Source organism: Nasonia vitripennis, chromosome 2, assembly GCF_009193385.2.
Source record: "Nasonia vitripennis strain AsymCx chromosome 2, Nvit_psr_1.1, whole genome shotgun sequence".
Lineage (NCBI taxonomy): Eukaryota > Metazoa > Arthropoda > Insecta > Hymenoptera > Pteromalidae > Nasonia > Nasonia vitripennis.
In genome coordinates this window covers 23,270,704-23,288,741 of record NC_045758.1, presented here as the reverse complement: position 1 = coordinate 23,288,741, position 18,038 = coordinate 23,270,704, and the positions used below count along the sequence as shown (strand labels likewise).

The window sequence follows — 18,038 nt, the reverse complement described above, 5'->3', positions numbered from 1 at the left end:
TAATTTATTCAGCAGTAAAGCACTCTTGTTTTCACTCATAATTGCTGTAATTGCATGATTTACGGCGCTTTCAAAAATATAAGCGCGTACGCACTCGTAAATTTCGATACTGTCCGTAAATTCGTGAATTTATGCGCGCGCATCGATGCTTGAAAAATTAAACTTATTTATTCCCCAACAATCGCAAGGATCAGAATTTACTGCCTCGGCAATTGCGCAAGCGCATCGCTCGAGAGTTTGCGCGGAAACTATTAATATCCGAATCATTCTTTTACATAAGTCAACTCGAATTTTCGCGAATTTTGCAATTGCCTATACGAGTACAAGTAGAATTCCAGGCGCGCATTTTCCAGCGGCTCATTTCGAAAATTCTTCAACTTTCTTTTTTCACTGACCACGTGCGAAAAACGACTGGCTCCGCGAACTCATATGCCTGCTATGTATTTTTTGAAAAACGCTAATCTCTCTCCGAAATCGGAGATTATCGTTGCACAAGTCTACAGAGTTTGAAGAAATACGCTATCTGACAGTCCTTCCTGGCCGACCGACACGAAACGGGTTCCGATAAGCCAAACACACACAATCTGGCGCATGATATCGAGGCGCGCTATATAATGCAATAATTTTTCCCCGAAGTTGCTCGAAATCCCAATCTCCTCGCGCTCCGATTTTTCGCGTGTACTTGCGCGGGGCTTAACGGGTTCTCCCGGCGAACGCGGCGGAAACCGTAATATTTCCCGCATACCTCTTTCACCGAGCGCGTGTATATGGTGTGTGCGTACGCATGTGCAGCCGCTGATGATGTCCCACAGCTGCTGCTAGCATGTCCGGTAAGTGGGATATACAGCGATGCTCGAGCAACAATGGGCGAGTCTTTCGCGTTATAATATGCGGATTGTACAGGATTTAGTATTGAGCAGAGATCGCTGGTTTTTACGTGGCTTTTGAATAAGCTTTGCTGTATAAGAATACAAATGATATTTGTGAATAATCCGAATTGATATTATTACGTTTCTTGGATTTTTGTTAGGCAAGACTTTCATATAGCTGTTCTCCTTGCAATCGTACAGCCCCGAGCGTCTACAATTTTGCCAGACTGTCATCTCGAAATCACAATAAGAGCAGCTCGGCAATAACGGATGCAGATTAGAATGTTACAGTTACAATTGGATTTCGAATCGCCGCATCACAATCTTCGAACTCCCGGAGCTATTCTTACATTTTCTCTCTCGTGATCTACAAAAGACGCTGGACAAACAGATCACTCTCAGGTCAATAAATAAACCAAAATCGTCATAAATCAAGAACAACGAAACGATCATCAGTGGAAACATCGAATCCAGCCGGACAACGAAGCACCACTTTCTCCAGCAGTTTCGTCACATCGACAAACAAAGTCCAATGAAAAGCCCAAAATCCGATCCATGACGAAGCCGCCCATAGAGCATAGTTGTATTCTCGTCGGCGGCATATCCGCTTTTATAGAGAGAGAGAGAGAGAGAGAGAGAGAGAGAGAGAGATGGAAAGAGCAAGGAAGCGCAGCGGCGGACCCTCTCTCCTTCTGCAGCAGCAGCATACTCGCGGTCTTTCTCTACTCCTGCGCCGACAACAGGTGGACGGGGCGCCAGGATAGGATAGCTCTCGCGCGCGCGAGTCCGCGAGCGCCAGTTGTGTCGGTCGGCCTCACGGGAGCGAGTTCGTTGTCCGCTCGCCGCCGCCGCCGCTACGCTCGACTCTTGACGCCTCGCTGACTTGTGTACTTTTATGCGGCCCGGAAGAATTTCCGGATATTTTCTTTTAATTCGCCGAGAAATATTTTCAAACTCCGACAGAGGTTCATAAGTACACTGTATACCGCGAGAGGTGACGGATGATCCGCGGCGGGCGATTTTCAAAAGTGTGCGCGCGCAGTTCGAAACGGGAAGGATATAACGGCTGATTCCAGTGCCGATTCTGCTGCAGACGAGGTGTTTGGTGCGGAGAAACGGCTTGTGAGGAGAGTGAAATGTTTAATGGGCAATTGTGCATCGGCTTCTCATACCTGCATGCGGCTGCAGTCGCGCTGAGCTCTGGTAACGAGTGTCTGCCGGCGCTGCAAAGAGCCGGGAGAAATTCCGAGTGTCCGTGAAAATTGACTTGTTCCGCGAGAGAAAGAAAGAGAGAGAGAGAGAGAGCTGCACTTATTCAGTCCCAGCTGATCTGCCTCTTGTAAGTTGGAGTTTCTTATTATATACCTCTGTACGTATGTGGGCACGTGCTCGTTTGCATATTCACGAGTTGTATTCGCTGTGGAAGAGAAAATCGGCTGCTGGAAGAGCGACGCATCGTAATTGAGTTTTTAGCTGTGCAGCTGTTCATGAAAATGAGGATTTGATTCGAACGTTCAGTTTGCAGTTTGCGTATTTCTATTCTTTGTTCAGTTATGATGAGCGTATACTCTTCAATCTAAAATCACCTCTTGCATCGCGTTAGCGCGGAGTTTTCATATTTTTATCCCCAAGGTTAATCGATAATCGCATATCCCCCGCGCGCTTACCACTCGGAACAAAAAAAACGCGTTCGTCGTAATAATAAACGCTCTTGTTTGCGTCGAAGCCAATTTTTCACGATCGTGAACATGCTTTTTTCATCGCTCCCTTCGCGATCGCTGAGCCGCGACGCGCATCGCTAGTGAACCTTAAAACAATACCGCAATCGTTCCCTTTTCGAAGGTTTTACTTATATACCGGACGCGAAATTGTTCGACAGACAGCGCACGCAAACGAAATGATTGCGTCAAAGTTTCTAGCCGAAACACTTTGAGAGTATAACACGACGGAGTGACTTTCAGACACGAATTTATGCGCGCGAGGGGTACAATTTAAATGTTCAAATTGCCCGGCGTGCACCGGCGTAATTCCCTCGCGTTTGGCGCACGGATAAATGACAAGAATAATTCGCGGCCTAGACCGGAGTAAAAATGAAAAAGATGCTCGCGGCTCATGAAAGTCACACCAATTATCCGGATAATTATATGCGCGAAGCAACTCCTCTCTCTATCTCGCTGCATGCTCTTGCGGTAAAAGTTGGAGGCTTGATTTTCTCTCTGTCTCTCTCTCCCTCTCCTTTTATTAATTAAAGTCATTAGACGAGCCTGCCGGGAGAACAGTACGTGTGTAATGATAATATTTGAGAATCGTAAGAGGTCCAGGTATTTTCAGCCCCCGAAAATCTGCTAGTCGGGCACGACTCGTATCGTGATCTTAGCCATTTTAATTGTCTGATGAGGCTAGATAATTGTGTAAAATTTCGCGTTTTCCTTCGTTCAATTAAGACAAGCTCGTAATTAATGAGATAAATTCCCTACGTTTCATATCGCGCACGGCATAAACTGCTCCGCGAAATATTCGCGACGAAAGGTACACGCAAAAACGTTCGCCGAGCCGTGGGAAACTGTCGTATTTAGATCCTGCAACTCGCCGAGTCGTTATATTATAATAATCCGCGACGGTTTCTATCGAGCCGAGAAAAACTATAACTGTGACTCCCAAATACGTCATTATACTCGCGAAAATAATTCCACGACTTTCAATCACGCGCGCGCGGCGAGATTCAGTTGGCATCGTTCGAATAAGTCATAAATCCTTAGCCGTCGCGAACAATTAAGCAGATGGAGAGAAAACCTCTGTGATTCGCTTACGCGCATACACACGCCTATAGGAAAGCTGTGTAGCACGCGTGCATATAAGAAGAGGAAAAACGGAGCAAGATCGCTGCGGCGGCGCGTCATAAATGGTGCGTGCAGCGCTGTATACTGACAGTCTCTCTCTCTTTCAGGCGCGTGTAAGTAGGCCTCGCTACACAGACTCGTGTGGGATTCCACGTTGCGTGGATTGTTTCCATCAGCGCTTGATTCACGCGTTTTATGTATATAAGTACACGCCGCGGAGAGGAAGCGACGCGACGCGACGCGCGTTTCGGGAGAAAGGGGGGCAGGCGCTCTACTGCACTGACGAGGTTGACTTTATCGAGTCTCTTTTTAAAATTAATTTCTGTAATATAATAAACAATGCAAGCAAGCGCAATACCGCTTTAAAAGAGGGAAAAAACAGCCGCTCGATCCGATGATGATTATTATAATTAACTAATCCGCCCTCTTTGCAACACGCGAAAGCCCGAAGTTGAAAATGCCCATAAACGTACGAGCTGCAGACGATGGGAGGAAAAAGTCGGCAATAAATGCCGCCGCGCATTCAGAATGTTACGAGACACTTTTATTACTCGCCTAATTATACCGGCTCTGCGCAGAGTGTTCTAACCCATTTTTCCACCAGGACACCTGTGCGCACTTGCTCCACTTCGTGGGTACACCGATACACGCTTCACCAGAATATTATACTAGTGATTTGCTGTCCGTTGAATAAGATCCTTATGCGCTATGAGATTCGCGATTATTCGACGGACATAATACAGGAAGCGACAAATTCGACGCAGGCGTCCTTCACCCAGTTGGGCGATAAGCATGTCGCGCGTCGGCCACGCACACGATCCTCCTGACGTAACAGGATGCCCGCGACGTTTATCCTGCGCACCGGAGAGAGGATCCGCGTGGCCAGGTCTATTGGAGAGATCGTCGATTTTTCAAAAACATTCCTTCAGAAAAAAAAAGCTCGAACCCAATTACACGCTCCATCTCGAAACCGGCAATATACCTATAACTTACGGCAAATTACATACGCGTCGAACAATGCGCATATTCTCTCCAGCACGTGCTGCGCACGGCGAGTTTTTAACACGTTCTTTCTCTCTCTCTCTCTCTCTCTCTCTCTCTCTCTCTCTCTCTCTCTCTCTCTCTCTCTCTCTCTCCTTTAAATGTTTGTGGGGGGCAAAGGAGAGTTTCACTCGTAGGCTGAAGCTAGAAGTGGATTTTACGAGGCAATTACATCGACTTTCGCGCGCTCTCTGTCAGGTGCGAATCACCTCGCTTCACTACGGCTGCGCCGGTGACGTGCGGTCGCGAAATTCGCTTCTCTCGTGTCTTATCCGCATCTTTCTCTTCATACGCGCACGCGCGAAATTTCTACGCCGACGGTGTGTACCTGAATAATTAAGCATTTTCACTTTCTTTTAAAAAGCCCGCGCTCGCCCACTCGCGAGTAAAGACATTTCTTTTACGGTCAGCGCGCGACTTATTTGAAATTCAAAAATACATAAATTTTACTTTGAAAGTCAAGATCGAACGCGCGTGTTTATGCTCTTTTTTACAATGCTGAGATGTGACCGTAAGTAAGTTTTTTCTCGAAAAGAATTCCTCCGTTATTTGGCAATTAGAAACGTCTTTCTCTCGCAGCAGTTCGCGAAACGGTGTCTCGGCGAATCAATCATGAGAAAACGAGTAATTTAGCGACTAGAGTAAAAAGGAGAGCAAAAAGAATCGTTGGCTTTTTTGTCGTCATTCATCTCGAAAGCGCGCGCGCACACACGTTTTAAATAGCGTTTTCGTAACGCCGTTGCCAGCACGCAAATTACCCTCGAAAAAAAACGTGCCGTAATAAGCGAGGACGTTCCGCGCGTTGTTGGGATGTCGGGAAAATTGCAAGAGAAGATGCAGCATGTCACTTAGACGAACATTTTTGACGTATTTTGCGCTGTACGTTTAAGAACAGCCTTGGCCTTCTCTAGTTGAAATTTCAGCGAGTTACGCTGTTGCAATGCTGAGTTAACTGTGCTCAAAACCACAATTTAGTTTCGAGTGTCTTGCCAGGCACTGCCCTCATCTCACCTTTTAAACAAACTAACCAACATTTAATCATACCTACCTTGAAGTGTTCACAAAAAGTCGACAACGAAAAAACCCCACCGGTACATCCATCCGCGAGCGTAACTTTGACAAACGCATTACACGCTAAAGGACCGCTAGCTATACTCACCGAGACGTCAGCTATTCCCGCGCGAGGCCGCATTCGTGTCACGAACGCGCCTCATCGACGTACACGCATAGTCGCATCTTTCTCGCGAGCGCGACTTTGAATTACGCGCCGGGACGACGTATATAGAAAGGGAGTTACGCCGTTCTTGCGGTACAGTTTAATTAGCCGCGCCGGAGAGCGCTTTGAGAAAGGTCGCTATAGTGCACAGAGTCCGTACGCGTACATGCATATAGAGTCAAGTTTACGCGCTACGAGCTCTGGGAAAGGAAGAGATAAAAATGTACAGGAGCGTGGGCTCGTCACGCGCGACCTTGCACTCGTTGACTGCATAACAATCGGATATATAGGCGCATTGAAATTTTCGACGCCCTGTACGTGGCCAATGAGGCATTGTTTTGAAACTTGTAGACGGTTTTATTGCTTTGAGTGTCTGGTATTTCCTCGAGCGCGGCGCTTTTTAATTCGTCGTTATTCATTAAAATGTTCATACATTCTAACAGTAAATTCGCTAATATGCACGTGGCGATATGTCATTTGCAGAGTTTTATGCACTCGACTATGCGCATATAGCCATATAAGTTTATATTACACGCGGTAAACCGAATATTTGAAAGTTTTACGAGGGTCGACTGCTGTAATAGTTGCGTTAAATTGGATCATAATCGAGTTTCAGCTGTCGTGTCATGCAAATTGACTCGGTCTCGAGCAGAGTTGCGAAACACTGCGCGCGGCCGATGATTTTTATCGACTCTGTCACTTTATGACTACTGCTTTCTCATGAGTCGCACTAAACAAACTTTCTAGCTAGTTAGAAGAGAAATAAATAAAATTCGAAACATTTCCAACACTTGTTTATATACGCACACGCAATCAGGAAGTACGAATTATAAAAATCTCCTAACTCGGCTTTATCACGTCCTTGCCCCCGGCAATAAGGAAAAGAATGGACAGAGCTGCTGCTTGCAGCGAGTCAAGGGCTCGGAAGAATAATATACCGTAAGCCTAAGCGCGCATCATCTTCTACCGTTCTCCAGCCGGTGGTAATACGGCTAATCCCTAGCTCGTCCAAGAACGACACTCGCGTTACACGCTCACTGGACAGCTGTCGCTAATCGGCCCTAAAACTAGTCTCAGGCGCATCAGAATACCCATACCATGTACTTATTATATACATCGCTGGACGCTTTCGCGAGTCGAAAGCAATCGTCCCGCCTTGACTTTCTACGCGCAGGAAGTCGTTATGGGCTTTCAACGCCAATGGCCGTGAATATTCGCGCGTATTAATAAACGCCTGGCTCCGGCCGATGTTTTTTTCTTTCGTCTTCGTTTCCGCGCGCAGCCTTTCTCGATTTTCACTGCGGCGGCAATAGAGAAAAAGTTTGCGGTGTGTAGTGTGCTGCACCGAGTATAGGCGATCGTTTGGCGAAATTGTGAGGCTGTTATACGGGCTTTTAATAATCCTCGATGCTGACACGTCTGTGATTATACGCAGCGATTAAGTTGGACGGTGTTCGGAATAGCTGTGTGCTTTGGTATTGAGATTTTAGATTAATTGACAGTAGCTGCAAGACTATTTTGACAGTTATGTGTGAACAGGAAATTGATGAAAGCCTTGTCGAGATACTTAGTATGGAGTTATAAATATATCATCGAAAAACGAGATCAAAGTAAGTGTAATGACTGATGATGTGTACGAGTATACTAGACAATTTGCTTCATTTTTTCTTATCGAGTGAAAGTGCAAGGACGGGCTTTCGTTTAACAAGCATCTACTATAGGCAAGGCGGTTAATTTAACGCACTGGTTTGTCAACAAAATCAATAATTAAATAAATCCATCTTTACGCGCAGTAATTAACGCCACAGTCATCTATATACTAGAGACTTCCAATAAGACACTTGTTAGTGCGTCAACAAGCACACACTGACGTCATGGTTTTTCTAAAGTTTTCCTCTTGCAATATACTCCTGTTCGCGATTCGTGTTTTCTATTTCTGCAACTGTGCTTCGTTACACTGTATTGTACGCACTGCCTACTATAATTGCTTTAATATCTTTATTTCTCAATGAAAACTAATCACCTCCTTTCGACACATACAGTGAAAAAAATGTACATTGTAACATCAATAATCCTCCATAAATAAACAGCCAAGCACGCCACGCTCTCTCAGCGAGTTCAGCAACCTCGGCGAAAATTCGAGCGGTATATAGGCGTTCGGTTTCACTGCATAGCGCAAAGATAAACACACATCTCTCTCGCGCGCTCTCGACTTCCCGAGAATTCTAATTAATCGCCTCCGCGAGATCGATCGCGCGAGACCGCGCGAAATTTTCATTTCACCTGCGCAGCTTTCTATTATGGGATGATGAGACCGGCGCATCATATCACTTTTGTATGTATACGACTCGGACGAGCGTGACGACTTCATCGTCGGCGCTGAAGCTCTCGGCTGTAGAATTTTTACGATCGGCTATTAATTATGTATGTATTTATATATTTATCGTTCGGTTGTTTGGGACGTGTATGAAGAAGTGATCGATATGCCGGTGGAAAGTTGATCGGTGCGATTTGCTCCCGCTCAAAGTTGTGGATATAACGACCTTTTGAATCTTACGCAACGATTCTGGAATATTTAAGGGGAATTTGTTTTTACGGTAAAAGTTGAACGCGGGGAGTCCGTAATAATTTGTTTGCAGATTTTTGCTATGGGCTTGTTGGACTTGTTGATTTTCCCGGTGTTTTATGCCTGCGAAGGATTGAGCTCTTGAAACTTTTTGATTTATTGCGGTATCCTCTGAACACCTCTCGACACTATACCTATGTAAAAATAAGTCATTTGCATTGAACGTTGAAAGTTTTCCAAACATCTCTGTGCATAACAATATTCCCGTTGCGTACTTCATAGCCCAATTTCAACTATTTATATACAGCTATGGTCGAGAGGTCTCAAGTCATAGTTGCCGTAAAGCAAAACAATTAGTTCCTATCGAGCAAAGATAGGTGGCGCACGGATAATTTTGATTTTCCCTCGTCACAGTCTGGGCCGCCCACACTTTGACTGCAACTGATAAACAACTCTTATATTAAATAACAGGACATGATTAGCCTGTATAGTATGAAACAAGCCTGAAAATAAATGCATGAATGTTATACGAACAACACAAGATCCGTAACGAATTTCATGAATTTTCATATACGTGCAGCTAATTGTAAACGCAAAATCAATGACTTACTTCCAATCTCGGGCTAGCTTTACACAACCATAGGCACAACATTAACAAGCTGCACATAACTGTATACCGAAAAACATTAGCATTTCGCAATTGATGTCGTATACGCTGTCAATTATACGCCGCGCGGCAAGCACCTCGCAACCATATAATAACAAACCGCGAGCGGCATTATGTATACAGAAGCAATTATATAGCAGCGAAAAGAATGACTCAATTCATATAGAGTCGCGCGCGATGCAGCGGCTCATCAGCAGTCGCGTCGTGCAATAGTATAATAGCGCACAATGGCCCTCATAGTATATAGCGAAATACGCAAACGAATCGAAGATTCGCTTCCGCGAAGTTCTTTATAGAAACAAAATAAAGAGAATTGCCCAAGCAGCTGATGCGCAATTTTACGATCATTACAATGGCCGGACAATCGTACGCGGGAAAGATGAAAACGACGATGATCGGTGCCGATCGGTTGCGACAGCGCTGTGTGCGCAGTGACACGGATTTCGCTTGCGAGTATAATGTACTTTATACGAAATTTTTCACTCCGCTCGTTCCAGAAGGAGGTAGAAGTGAGCGCGTACCAATGTCACGCTCGCGATGGCCCGGGACAGACTAAGCTCGGATTATTCGGAGATTATGAGCGATTCGACATCATGTAGCTGCATGACCAGTTCTATCGAAAAGGTGAGCGAGTCAGACACTCGATCCTTGTGATATGCCTAACAATGGAAAAAAAAATTTAAAATAACAACTGTCCTTTGCAGTGTTCAGTGCGCAGCTGCGGCAGCATGTTCCAGGAGCCGTTCTTCCTGCACCCACCGGGTTCCCGGCCCCGCGACGGGCTCTACATCAACCCCATGAGCTCGTCCTTCTCGCCGACGCCGCCTCGGATCATACCGGTCAAGGACAACAACAACGGAAGCCTGAGCAACGCCAGCAACGGCTCCGAGTCGTTCTACCTGCACAGCCCTAACGACCTCGTGTACACCCGCATCACCCACCTGTTCGACGAGAACAACCCGGCGCCGCCACCGCCACCGCCGCTCATCGAGCGAATCGTTTCGAGCCGATCCGAGAGGAAGGACGAGACTCTGACTGGTAAGTGTGGCGCGTCCCACATTATCTCATCGGTAGAGAGTTTACCGAGCGGAGATGATGATCTTTCTCTCTCGGGCACTCACGGATGGCCTCGTTTCCCTCGGGCCGCGTCCGAGGACGCGGACGCGGAAGTCTGCGCGCTGCGTGTATTAGTGGGCCGAACCGATTTTTTCTTTTTAAATCCTTTTTTGCTTTATGGCGAACGAAAATTGCCCGCACTGTTGCTAAATTATTAAACAGAGGATAAGCGCGCGGAGTGTGATTTATTCGCGAATGGATAGTCTTTATGCTGATGATAATATTGTGTGCGAGAAAAAAGCGGGTTAAGCGTCATACGCGCGATTTACCGAAAAGCCCGTTAGATCGTTAGAACTCGTAACGCAGAGCGAATCCTCGCGGCTGCACGGGCATCGGGCTAATCGAAAATAGTAAATGAGCCATGACGCGTCCTTTTTCGACGTATGCCATTAGGTCGCGACTGGAGAAAAAAATATCGAGGTGTAGAAAAGCGCTTCGATGCAGGCAAGACACAAGTAAACAATTTTTTCCTCAAGATTCTATTAGGCTCCGTCGTCGTGACCCGGTTCGACGCGGTACTTCGTTTGTCTAATAGACACCAGTTATTAGAGAAACTAGTATGGTATTCTAGATGGTATTCACTCCGTACAGAATTATGTGCTGAAATTTTGAACTTTATCGCTTTTGCGCGCATCTACGAATGGCTATCAGTTAACGATTGTGGCACCGTCCAGTATAGTTCAAGGAACCAATAGCGAGACACAACAATCACCTATGTATCCTTATCGAAACTAAATTATGACTGATTAAGACTAATAAACCTCTATTATTTTTCTTAAATTTAATAAGGGTCAGAATTGCTTACAAAAATTTGTTATCCGATATGCATCTAACTATGTGTGAGATTGTTTGTTGACTACAGAATTTAATAGATGTACGCACGATTAACTTTTAATATTCTATCATCACCCTTATCTTACAAACAGTCCATTAAGATAAAGATGCGTTTAGTGATGACGTCATCTTTCGCGTCTGGCTATACCATTCTATACTTTCTACCGACACCTCAGTACAATCTGAATTCTTCATTATTCAAACATCGAGGCGTTCGCAATACACAATTTTCGCAAAGCAATGAAATGTTCCCCAATACCCACCGACAGAACCTATTACAACACACACGCTACACAGCCGATAAAAAGCAGAAGAAAACAAGTGACTCAGCTTTTCGTCTGTTATTCCGTGCCTAGTGAAAGTGGACGTGCACATCAATAACGGTACGTTCAAGCCGGCGATGGGCAACGGAAGCGTTAGGTCCGAGCTGGCCAAGGACAGCGGTAGCGAGCACGCCTACGAGCAGATTTGCATCAGGCAGGATGAGCAGCAGCAGCAGGCAAGTCCCAAGTACGCAGCCTCGCACAAGAAGCTCGGCTCCGACAATGCCGGCTCCGATGCCAGGTGATTGCTGTTATTACATCTACTTCCGTTTTTTTTTTGCATCGCGTGTTTTCTTTGTTTGCCGAGGAGATTATAATAAGCGATTGTTAAATTGAAATTTCCAGCCGGTCCCGGAAAGCCGACAGACGGTACAGCCGGTCCAGCAGCGCCAGCGAGTCGTCTAACATGAGCAGCGAAGTGCAGTGTTACTCGTCCACGACATCGACACCCTCGCTCTCGCGTAACAGCAGCAACGAGCGGATGAGCAGAAGCCCGAAGGTTCCGGAACTGATGCCAGGTATGACGTATAACTGAAATAACATTCTCGTGAGTTACTTTACCGCGTTTTGCAAGAGCGATTTTCTATACACTGCATTTATTATTCCGCGCAAGGTCGTATTTTATAGATTAACTATTAATAATCGTCCGTATCGTAATACGCCATAATTTCCGCGGGGAAAAAAGTTATACACCCTGCTTTCTAATTAGAATCCTTTTAACGGCTTTTCAAACAATTGCAATGTTGCTCAACTAAAAAGTATTGACTCACTCGCGAAGATCGTCCATCGCGATTAGAGATTGGACTCGCTGCGCGCGGGCTTTCGATTGAATTACTGGTATTATAAATATCCTCGCGATGTATACGGCCGAGAACGAAGTCGCAATATCTCGAGTCGAAAAGGAGATAAACTTTGTAAAGAGCGCAAAGTAATGGCTATTTTTTCTATTGGAAAACCCGCGCCGGAAGTGAAAGCGCAGCTACGAGCGCGTTCCTGCGTGCCGTTCGATTGTCGCGCGCACTTTTACGCGTCTCTGCGTATACCTGTATATACGCGGATGGAACTTTGGTAGCGGTTCCACATGAAATCACAGCGGTATAGTCGAGATTGGCTTAATTTTTCTTTGTGTGCGAATAGCTCGTACAGCGCGTGTTTGGTCGATTTTAAATCCCTTACATTCTTCAAACGCGAAGCTATACTATTGGAGGACGGAGACTGAGCTATGCGTGTAAATTGATTTTTCAGAGAGGAAAACCTCGACGACGAGCTCGACGAGGGCAGAAAGTGAAAAGGAGACGAAGACACCGGTAATCAACGGACCCAGGCAAGTAGGCCAACTCGATCGAGTGTAAAGAAGAGATCGAGAGTTCGATACAGCTTTTGCGGCCGAGCGATTATCCAAACACGCGTTTTTACACGAAAAAAAGAATGAGAAAAGAAAAGAGAAAAAGTATAATGGAGAACCCGCGATACAAATTGACCGGCTTTCTTTGTAATCGTGCGTTTTTTTTTTTTTTTTTTTGTTAGCTTCAATTTGCTCGATTGATTTTTTCCACTGGCGAGCAAGGAAGTTGATTTTTTTCGAATGGCCTTGTTTTCGGTTTTATTGTGTGAAACCCGTTCTATTTGAAGTATATCGATATGTTCTTTACCAATCCTTCATAATCCAATAAACCGACATGATCAATTGTTATGCGGTAGATGAAAAGAGCCTATGCGCCATCTATTTTCACCTGCCAGAGACAGGGGGAGAAAAATGGGCCAGTTCAAAACTGCTGAGCTTTGATAATTTATTTCTGTAGCAGTGTTTTCAAAATGAAAATCTTTGCAGGTGCGTAAGTAATCTTGATAGCAGATATCGCGCGGAAAAACGAACAACCCAGTAGAGAACGAATAGAATGATTACCGTTTCTTTTTTAGAGTAGGAAAAATTTATTTGGGTTGGAAATTTGATATCGCGAACTTTTGTTTTCTTTCTTTGAACTAATTAACTTAAAAATAATATTTTTATTATTTTATTTTACGAATTTCCATGAAGCAAATAAGTATACAGCAAAGAACTTATTTACCCTGTAATCACTCGAAAATTGTTGCACAGTACTCGCGGTAATTCTCTCAAATACGGAGATAAACTTTACAGTGTAGGATTTAGGTTTCGCTCAATAGCCGAGAATAAAAGCCCAAAGCCCGAGAAAAACAACTGTTATCTGATTTCCGAGTAATCGCGATCCGCGCAACAACGACGCGATGAAAAAATCACGCGGAAAAATAACGTCGATCCTCGGCTTGTCAACAGCATATTCAGGCCGCCACCGCCGCCCCCGCCTCCTCCTCCGGAAATCGAAGAAGTGGTAATCGTGACTTCCAAAGTCGTCGAGAGCAGCGTCAAGGAGGAGAAGAAAGACGGCAGCCACTCGACCACGCGGCAGCAGAAATGCGAGTCCAGCATCACCACCATTTCCGGTAAGAGGAATTTCTCTCACGCAACTATACATAACATAATGCCTCGTATTAGCCTCCGTATGGCCGCAGGTTATTCCGCGTATTATATACTGTAATCGTCTTCCGTTCATGCGGGGAGCCCGGCGAGGAATTTTGACGCATCCTCTTTGAGAACTTTACCGAATTTTCAGAATTTACTTGTTGTTGTTTATCGTTTCTTTATCTGCAAGTGCGAGTAAATTTTGCTGCTCCGTAAATCGTACTAATCGTCTCAAGTAAATTTCACTCTGCATTCTTCTCCGCGTGAGCGCAATTATTTAATAAAACAGAAAAACCGCGAGCCTCGCGCAGTTGGCGAATAAAAAGGCGAACATTTAATTTAAACAGCAGTCGTGCAGGCCATAAATTTGACGTAACAAAAATCAGCGTGTCGAGACAGATAATCCGCCCATTATCAGAGCGCGTAGTCGAGTGCCGCGGTGCAGCCGCGCACATCCTCCTCCTATATACACATACACAAGTTACAAGCACATTACGAAGCCCCGTAATTAACGAGCCACTGCCGCGGCGCGAGAGAAAGAAACCGAAGCAAAGAAAGAAAGGCTGCAGCGAGGGGGGTAAACGCGTGTAAGAAGCCTCGACGGAAAAGGCTCTTAATTGGGCCGAGGCAGTTGCGCGCGATTATGGATATATATGCGACCATTACTAGACCATGGCGCTCAGGCGGGCATATAATACACTTACCTAGATTTCACTCGAGAGTCGCGCGCGCATACATGCACGTACGGGCTAATAAAGGAGGCTTCTTCCTTGCTTCTTTCTTCTTCCGCCTTGCGGCGCTGCTGCAACGGAACAGCGGCCAACAAGTCCGTGCTCGCGGAGGACGAAGACTCGGCGTCGACGTCCTGCGGCGGCGGCGAGTCCGCGGAAGTAACAGTCGGCAGTAGTCCGCCGGCGGCGATCGGCAACTGCACCGACGACGAGCTCCAGCAGCGGCGGACCTCCATCGGCGCATCGGCCCACAACCGGAGCAGCAGCAGCAACGGCGTCTGCACGACTACGACGACGACGACGACGGCTTGCCAGGTGACGGCCCACCTGGTCAACAGGCACATGGTGCTGCCCTTCATCCCGCCCAAGTTCGCCAGTCAGGCCGCCGATTCCGACACTCTGCTCAAGCCGTCCGAGTACCTCAGGAGCATCTGCAAGGCCTCCGCGCCCGGATCCACCAGCAGCTTGTCCAAAGCCAGGTGAGCCTTTTTTTCGTTTTGTCTCGTTTTATTCCTCATTGGTGCGCGCTGCATCAGCTCTGATTTCTCTTTTTTTGCGCCCGCTCATTACGTTTCTAGTGCACAAGCGTGTGTGCGCGACGCATCGGTGCGCGTGAAATGAAGCGGGGGTAGAGATCCGGCACCAATTGGGAGGCTGAACTTTATTATTATTATTATTTTTTTTTTAATACAGGCGAGATATTTTGAGTGATGCACTTCCGCGCTGGTGATAACGGTTGACGACCGCTGTAAACCGCGCTGCATCGTTTTATTGGCGCGGAGATTAACAACTGCGTCGTTCACGGCGACGATGTTAAAAAAACGAGTCCGTTCATAAGGTGAAACCGAGATCGTTCGATATCGACAAAAGCATATCTACACCTTTTTCGCTACGCGCAGTGAAAGTACGCAGAACAATAAATTATTCGAATGACGAATTAAGTTCGCGCGCAATATCGAGATAATCATCGACGACTTGGAGGATTTTTCCTCTTTTTTATTCGTACACCTTATGCCACTTTATTGCCTTTCAAACGCGCGGCTTCCTTTTTTATCTGTTTACGTTCCGCTGTACGATCATATCCGGCTCGAAAATTAGTGTTTTTGTGCCATACGCGCACGCGCATACGTGGAATAATCGCGTACATCCATTTCCGCGGGCAGCTTTTTATATGCGTTTTGTCCGGTAAAAGTCGTTGATCTGCAAAAAAAAAAAAAAAAAACTCACCCGCACACTCCGCATGTCCGTCTACGCGTGTCATATGCATATGTGCATAAATCTCCCGACGCTGCAGCAGCGGTCTTTAAAGTTCGGCGCGCATCGGTCCGTGAAATCAAGGGCAAGGCATTTTCTAATTTATTCGTGTTCAGATTTGCATACGTGTTGTACAGCCGCACCAGCGACACGAAGGATATTTTTCGTGCTTATTTTTCCCCTCGTCTTCATCCGCTGGCTGTAACATAGATAAAACGAGTCTAAAGTCAGTTTCTCCGCAGGTCGGTCGACAACTTGGACTGCCAGGGTCGAGGCGGTAGCAGTGAGGAGGAGTCGCACAAGAGCGAGCCCGAGGAGCCGGAGCAGGAGAAGCGAGAGTCGAGTTCCGGACCACCGCCGCCTCCGCTGCCGCCACCGCCGATCAACGGAATCGCTTCCAGCCCCCAAACGCCGACGAGCTGTTCCACCACCGAAGGCGAACCGGCGACGAAGCAGACTCAGCAGCAACTCCAGCAGCCGCTGGCGACGATCAGCATCCAGGACCTGACCAGCGTGCAACTGAGGCGTACCAACGTCAAGATGCACGCCACCAAGACCTTCTCCGCGCCGCCCAATCGCAGCGTCTCCATGACCAATGGTGAGTTATCGTCGCCGTGTGTGCGTGAGTTTCGTTGTGGGGTGTTATCATATATGACGGTGTTACTTTCCCGCAGTGTCGGAGGCGTTTTTCGTCCAGAAGACGGACCTGATAGCCGAGCTGAAGAAGACCAAGGACATCCCCGGCATAAAGAAGCTGAAGGTCCAGCGCGCCCAGGTGGAGAAGTCGCAGGAGCAGAACCTTATCTCCGAAATTAGCAAAGCCTTCAGCGCTTCTAATTTCGTAGACCAAGTTAGTGTAATCAGAAACGCCCTTATTTACTCTTCTCTCTCTCTCTCTCTCTCTCTCTCTCTCTCTCTCTCATCTCTCTATCGTACGGTGGATCTGACTTTTCCGCGTGAAATTCCTCAGATTCCCGAGAAGGACAGCTCCGGCAACGTCATCCCGATCTGGAAGAGGCAGATGCTGGCGAGAAAGGCGGCGGAGCGCGCGAAGAAGGAACTGGAGGAGCAAATCGCTCGCGAGAACGAGGAGAAGCGACAGAAGGCGATTCCGCCCTGGAAGAGACAGCTGCTCGCCAAGAAGGACAGCGACGTCAAGCCGCCATCGGGGTGAGCAGCGATGAATTCTATGTAATTCGAAAAAATAAGACTCGTGATTTTAACGAAAGAACACTTCTCTCAGGTCGACCCCAACGCAATCGGCGGCGACGCCGGTAGTCTCGCCGAAAATCGAGCTGCCGGTACTGGCGAAGAAAGAGCCCGTTCTGGAAATCCCACCCCCGCCACCAGCTATCCCAGTTCCTGCCCCGATTAAATCAGTGGAGGAAAGCTCCAAACCAGTGGTGGTACAGCACGAGGAGAAGAGACGTGACTCGAGCGAGGACACAGACAACGTACACATCATTCCCTGGCGGGCGCAGCTCCGCAAGACCAACAGCAAGCTCAACATCCTCGATTGATGCCTTTTTTTGATCTTAACGAATAATCATATGTATACATTCGCGCAGCGAGGCACCCGATGTATTTTTTCCGCGCTTTTACAATTATGATAATCATTAAGGGGCGGATATGTGCGATCGACGACGGTCGCGAGTATTACCGCGATGAGACATATTTTTGTATAAATTACATACGTCTCTGTTTTACTTTCATTCGGGATGACGTATAGCGAAGAGAGAGTATTTTTAACGATTTCGAGAGATGGTGCAAGCGCGTTCTTGCGATATATTTATTTATGTGAATACGCGTCGTTTATGTAGATTGTAAAGAGAACGAACAATTTAAAGTTTCTCATACTGAAAATTCAAATTCTCATACAAAAAACTTCTATTCTATACTCTGTATTAATTAATTCTCGTTATCTAATATTAAGATCAATGAAACCCGACTATATTTTCTCTTATATTTGTAAATAAAATTTATTTCGTTTCAAAATAGTGGTGCTCTAATTGTTATCTGCCTACGGCTACTGTAGTCTATAATTATATGACATACCTGTACAGAGTTGAGAAAGGATACGGGATAGGTCGTGGCGACGA

General features: G+C 46.4%; 1 protein-coding gene across 5 annotated transcripts; it reads left to right on the top strand.

Moving 5' to 3' along the window:
• Positions 1-1,644: 1,644 nt before the first annotated feature.
• On the top strand, positions 1,645-17,934 carry LOC100120841 (flocculation protein FLO11). Of its 5 annotated transcripts, none has more exons than XM_016983096.3 (12): positions 1,645-2,208; positions 9,700-9,823; positions 9,904-10,237; positions 11,506-11,713; positions 11,818-11,990; positions 12,718-12,796; positions 13,769-13,935; positions 14,771-15,164; positions 16,182-16,537; positions 16,614-16,795; positions 16,910-17,109; positions 17,183-17,934. In XM_016983096.3, the coding sequence occupies exons 2-12, from the start codon at positions 9,737-9,739 to the stop codon at positions 17,457-17,459; spliced, it is 2,457 nt and encodes an 818-aa protein (XP_016838585.1). In that variant the 5' UTR covers positions 1,645-2,208; positions 9,700-9,736; the 3' UTR covers positions 17,460-17,934. The 5 variants fall into 5 exon arrangements, with proteins under 5 accessions (XP_016838585.1, XP_016838583.1, XP_016838584.1 ...); XM_016983094.3 differs by having other exon boundaries at positions 9,697-9,823; XM_016983095.3 differs by having other exon boundaries at positions 1,648-2,208; positions 9,697-9,823; positions 16,614-16,789.
• Positions 17,935-18,038: the final 104 nt, after the last annotated feature.

Coding starts and splice junctions, on each gene's coding strand:
- LOC100120841 (XM_016983096.3), top strand. CDS start 9,737: ATGGCCCGGGACAGACTAAGCTCGGATTATTCGGAGATTATGAGCGAT. Junction 11,714..11,817: donor AATGCCGGCTCCGATGCCAG/GTGATTGCTGTT, acceptor TGAAATTTCCAG/CCGGTCCCGGAAAGCCGACA. Junction 13,936..14,770: donor CAGCATCACCACCATTTCCG/GTAAGAGGAATT, acceptor GCAACGGAACAG/CGGCCAACAAGTCCGTGCTC.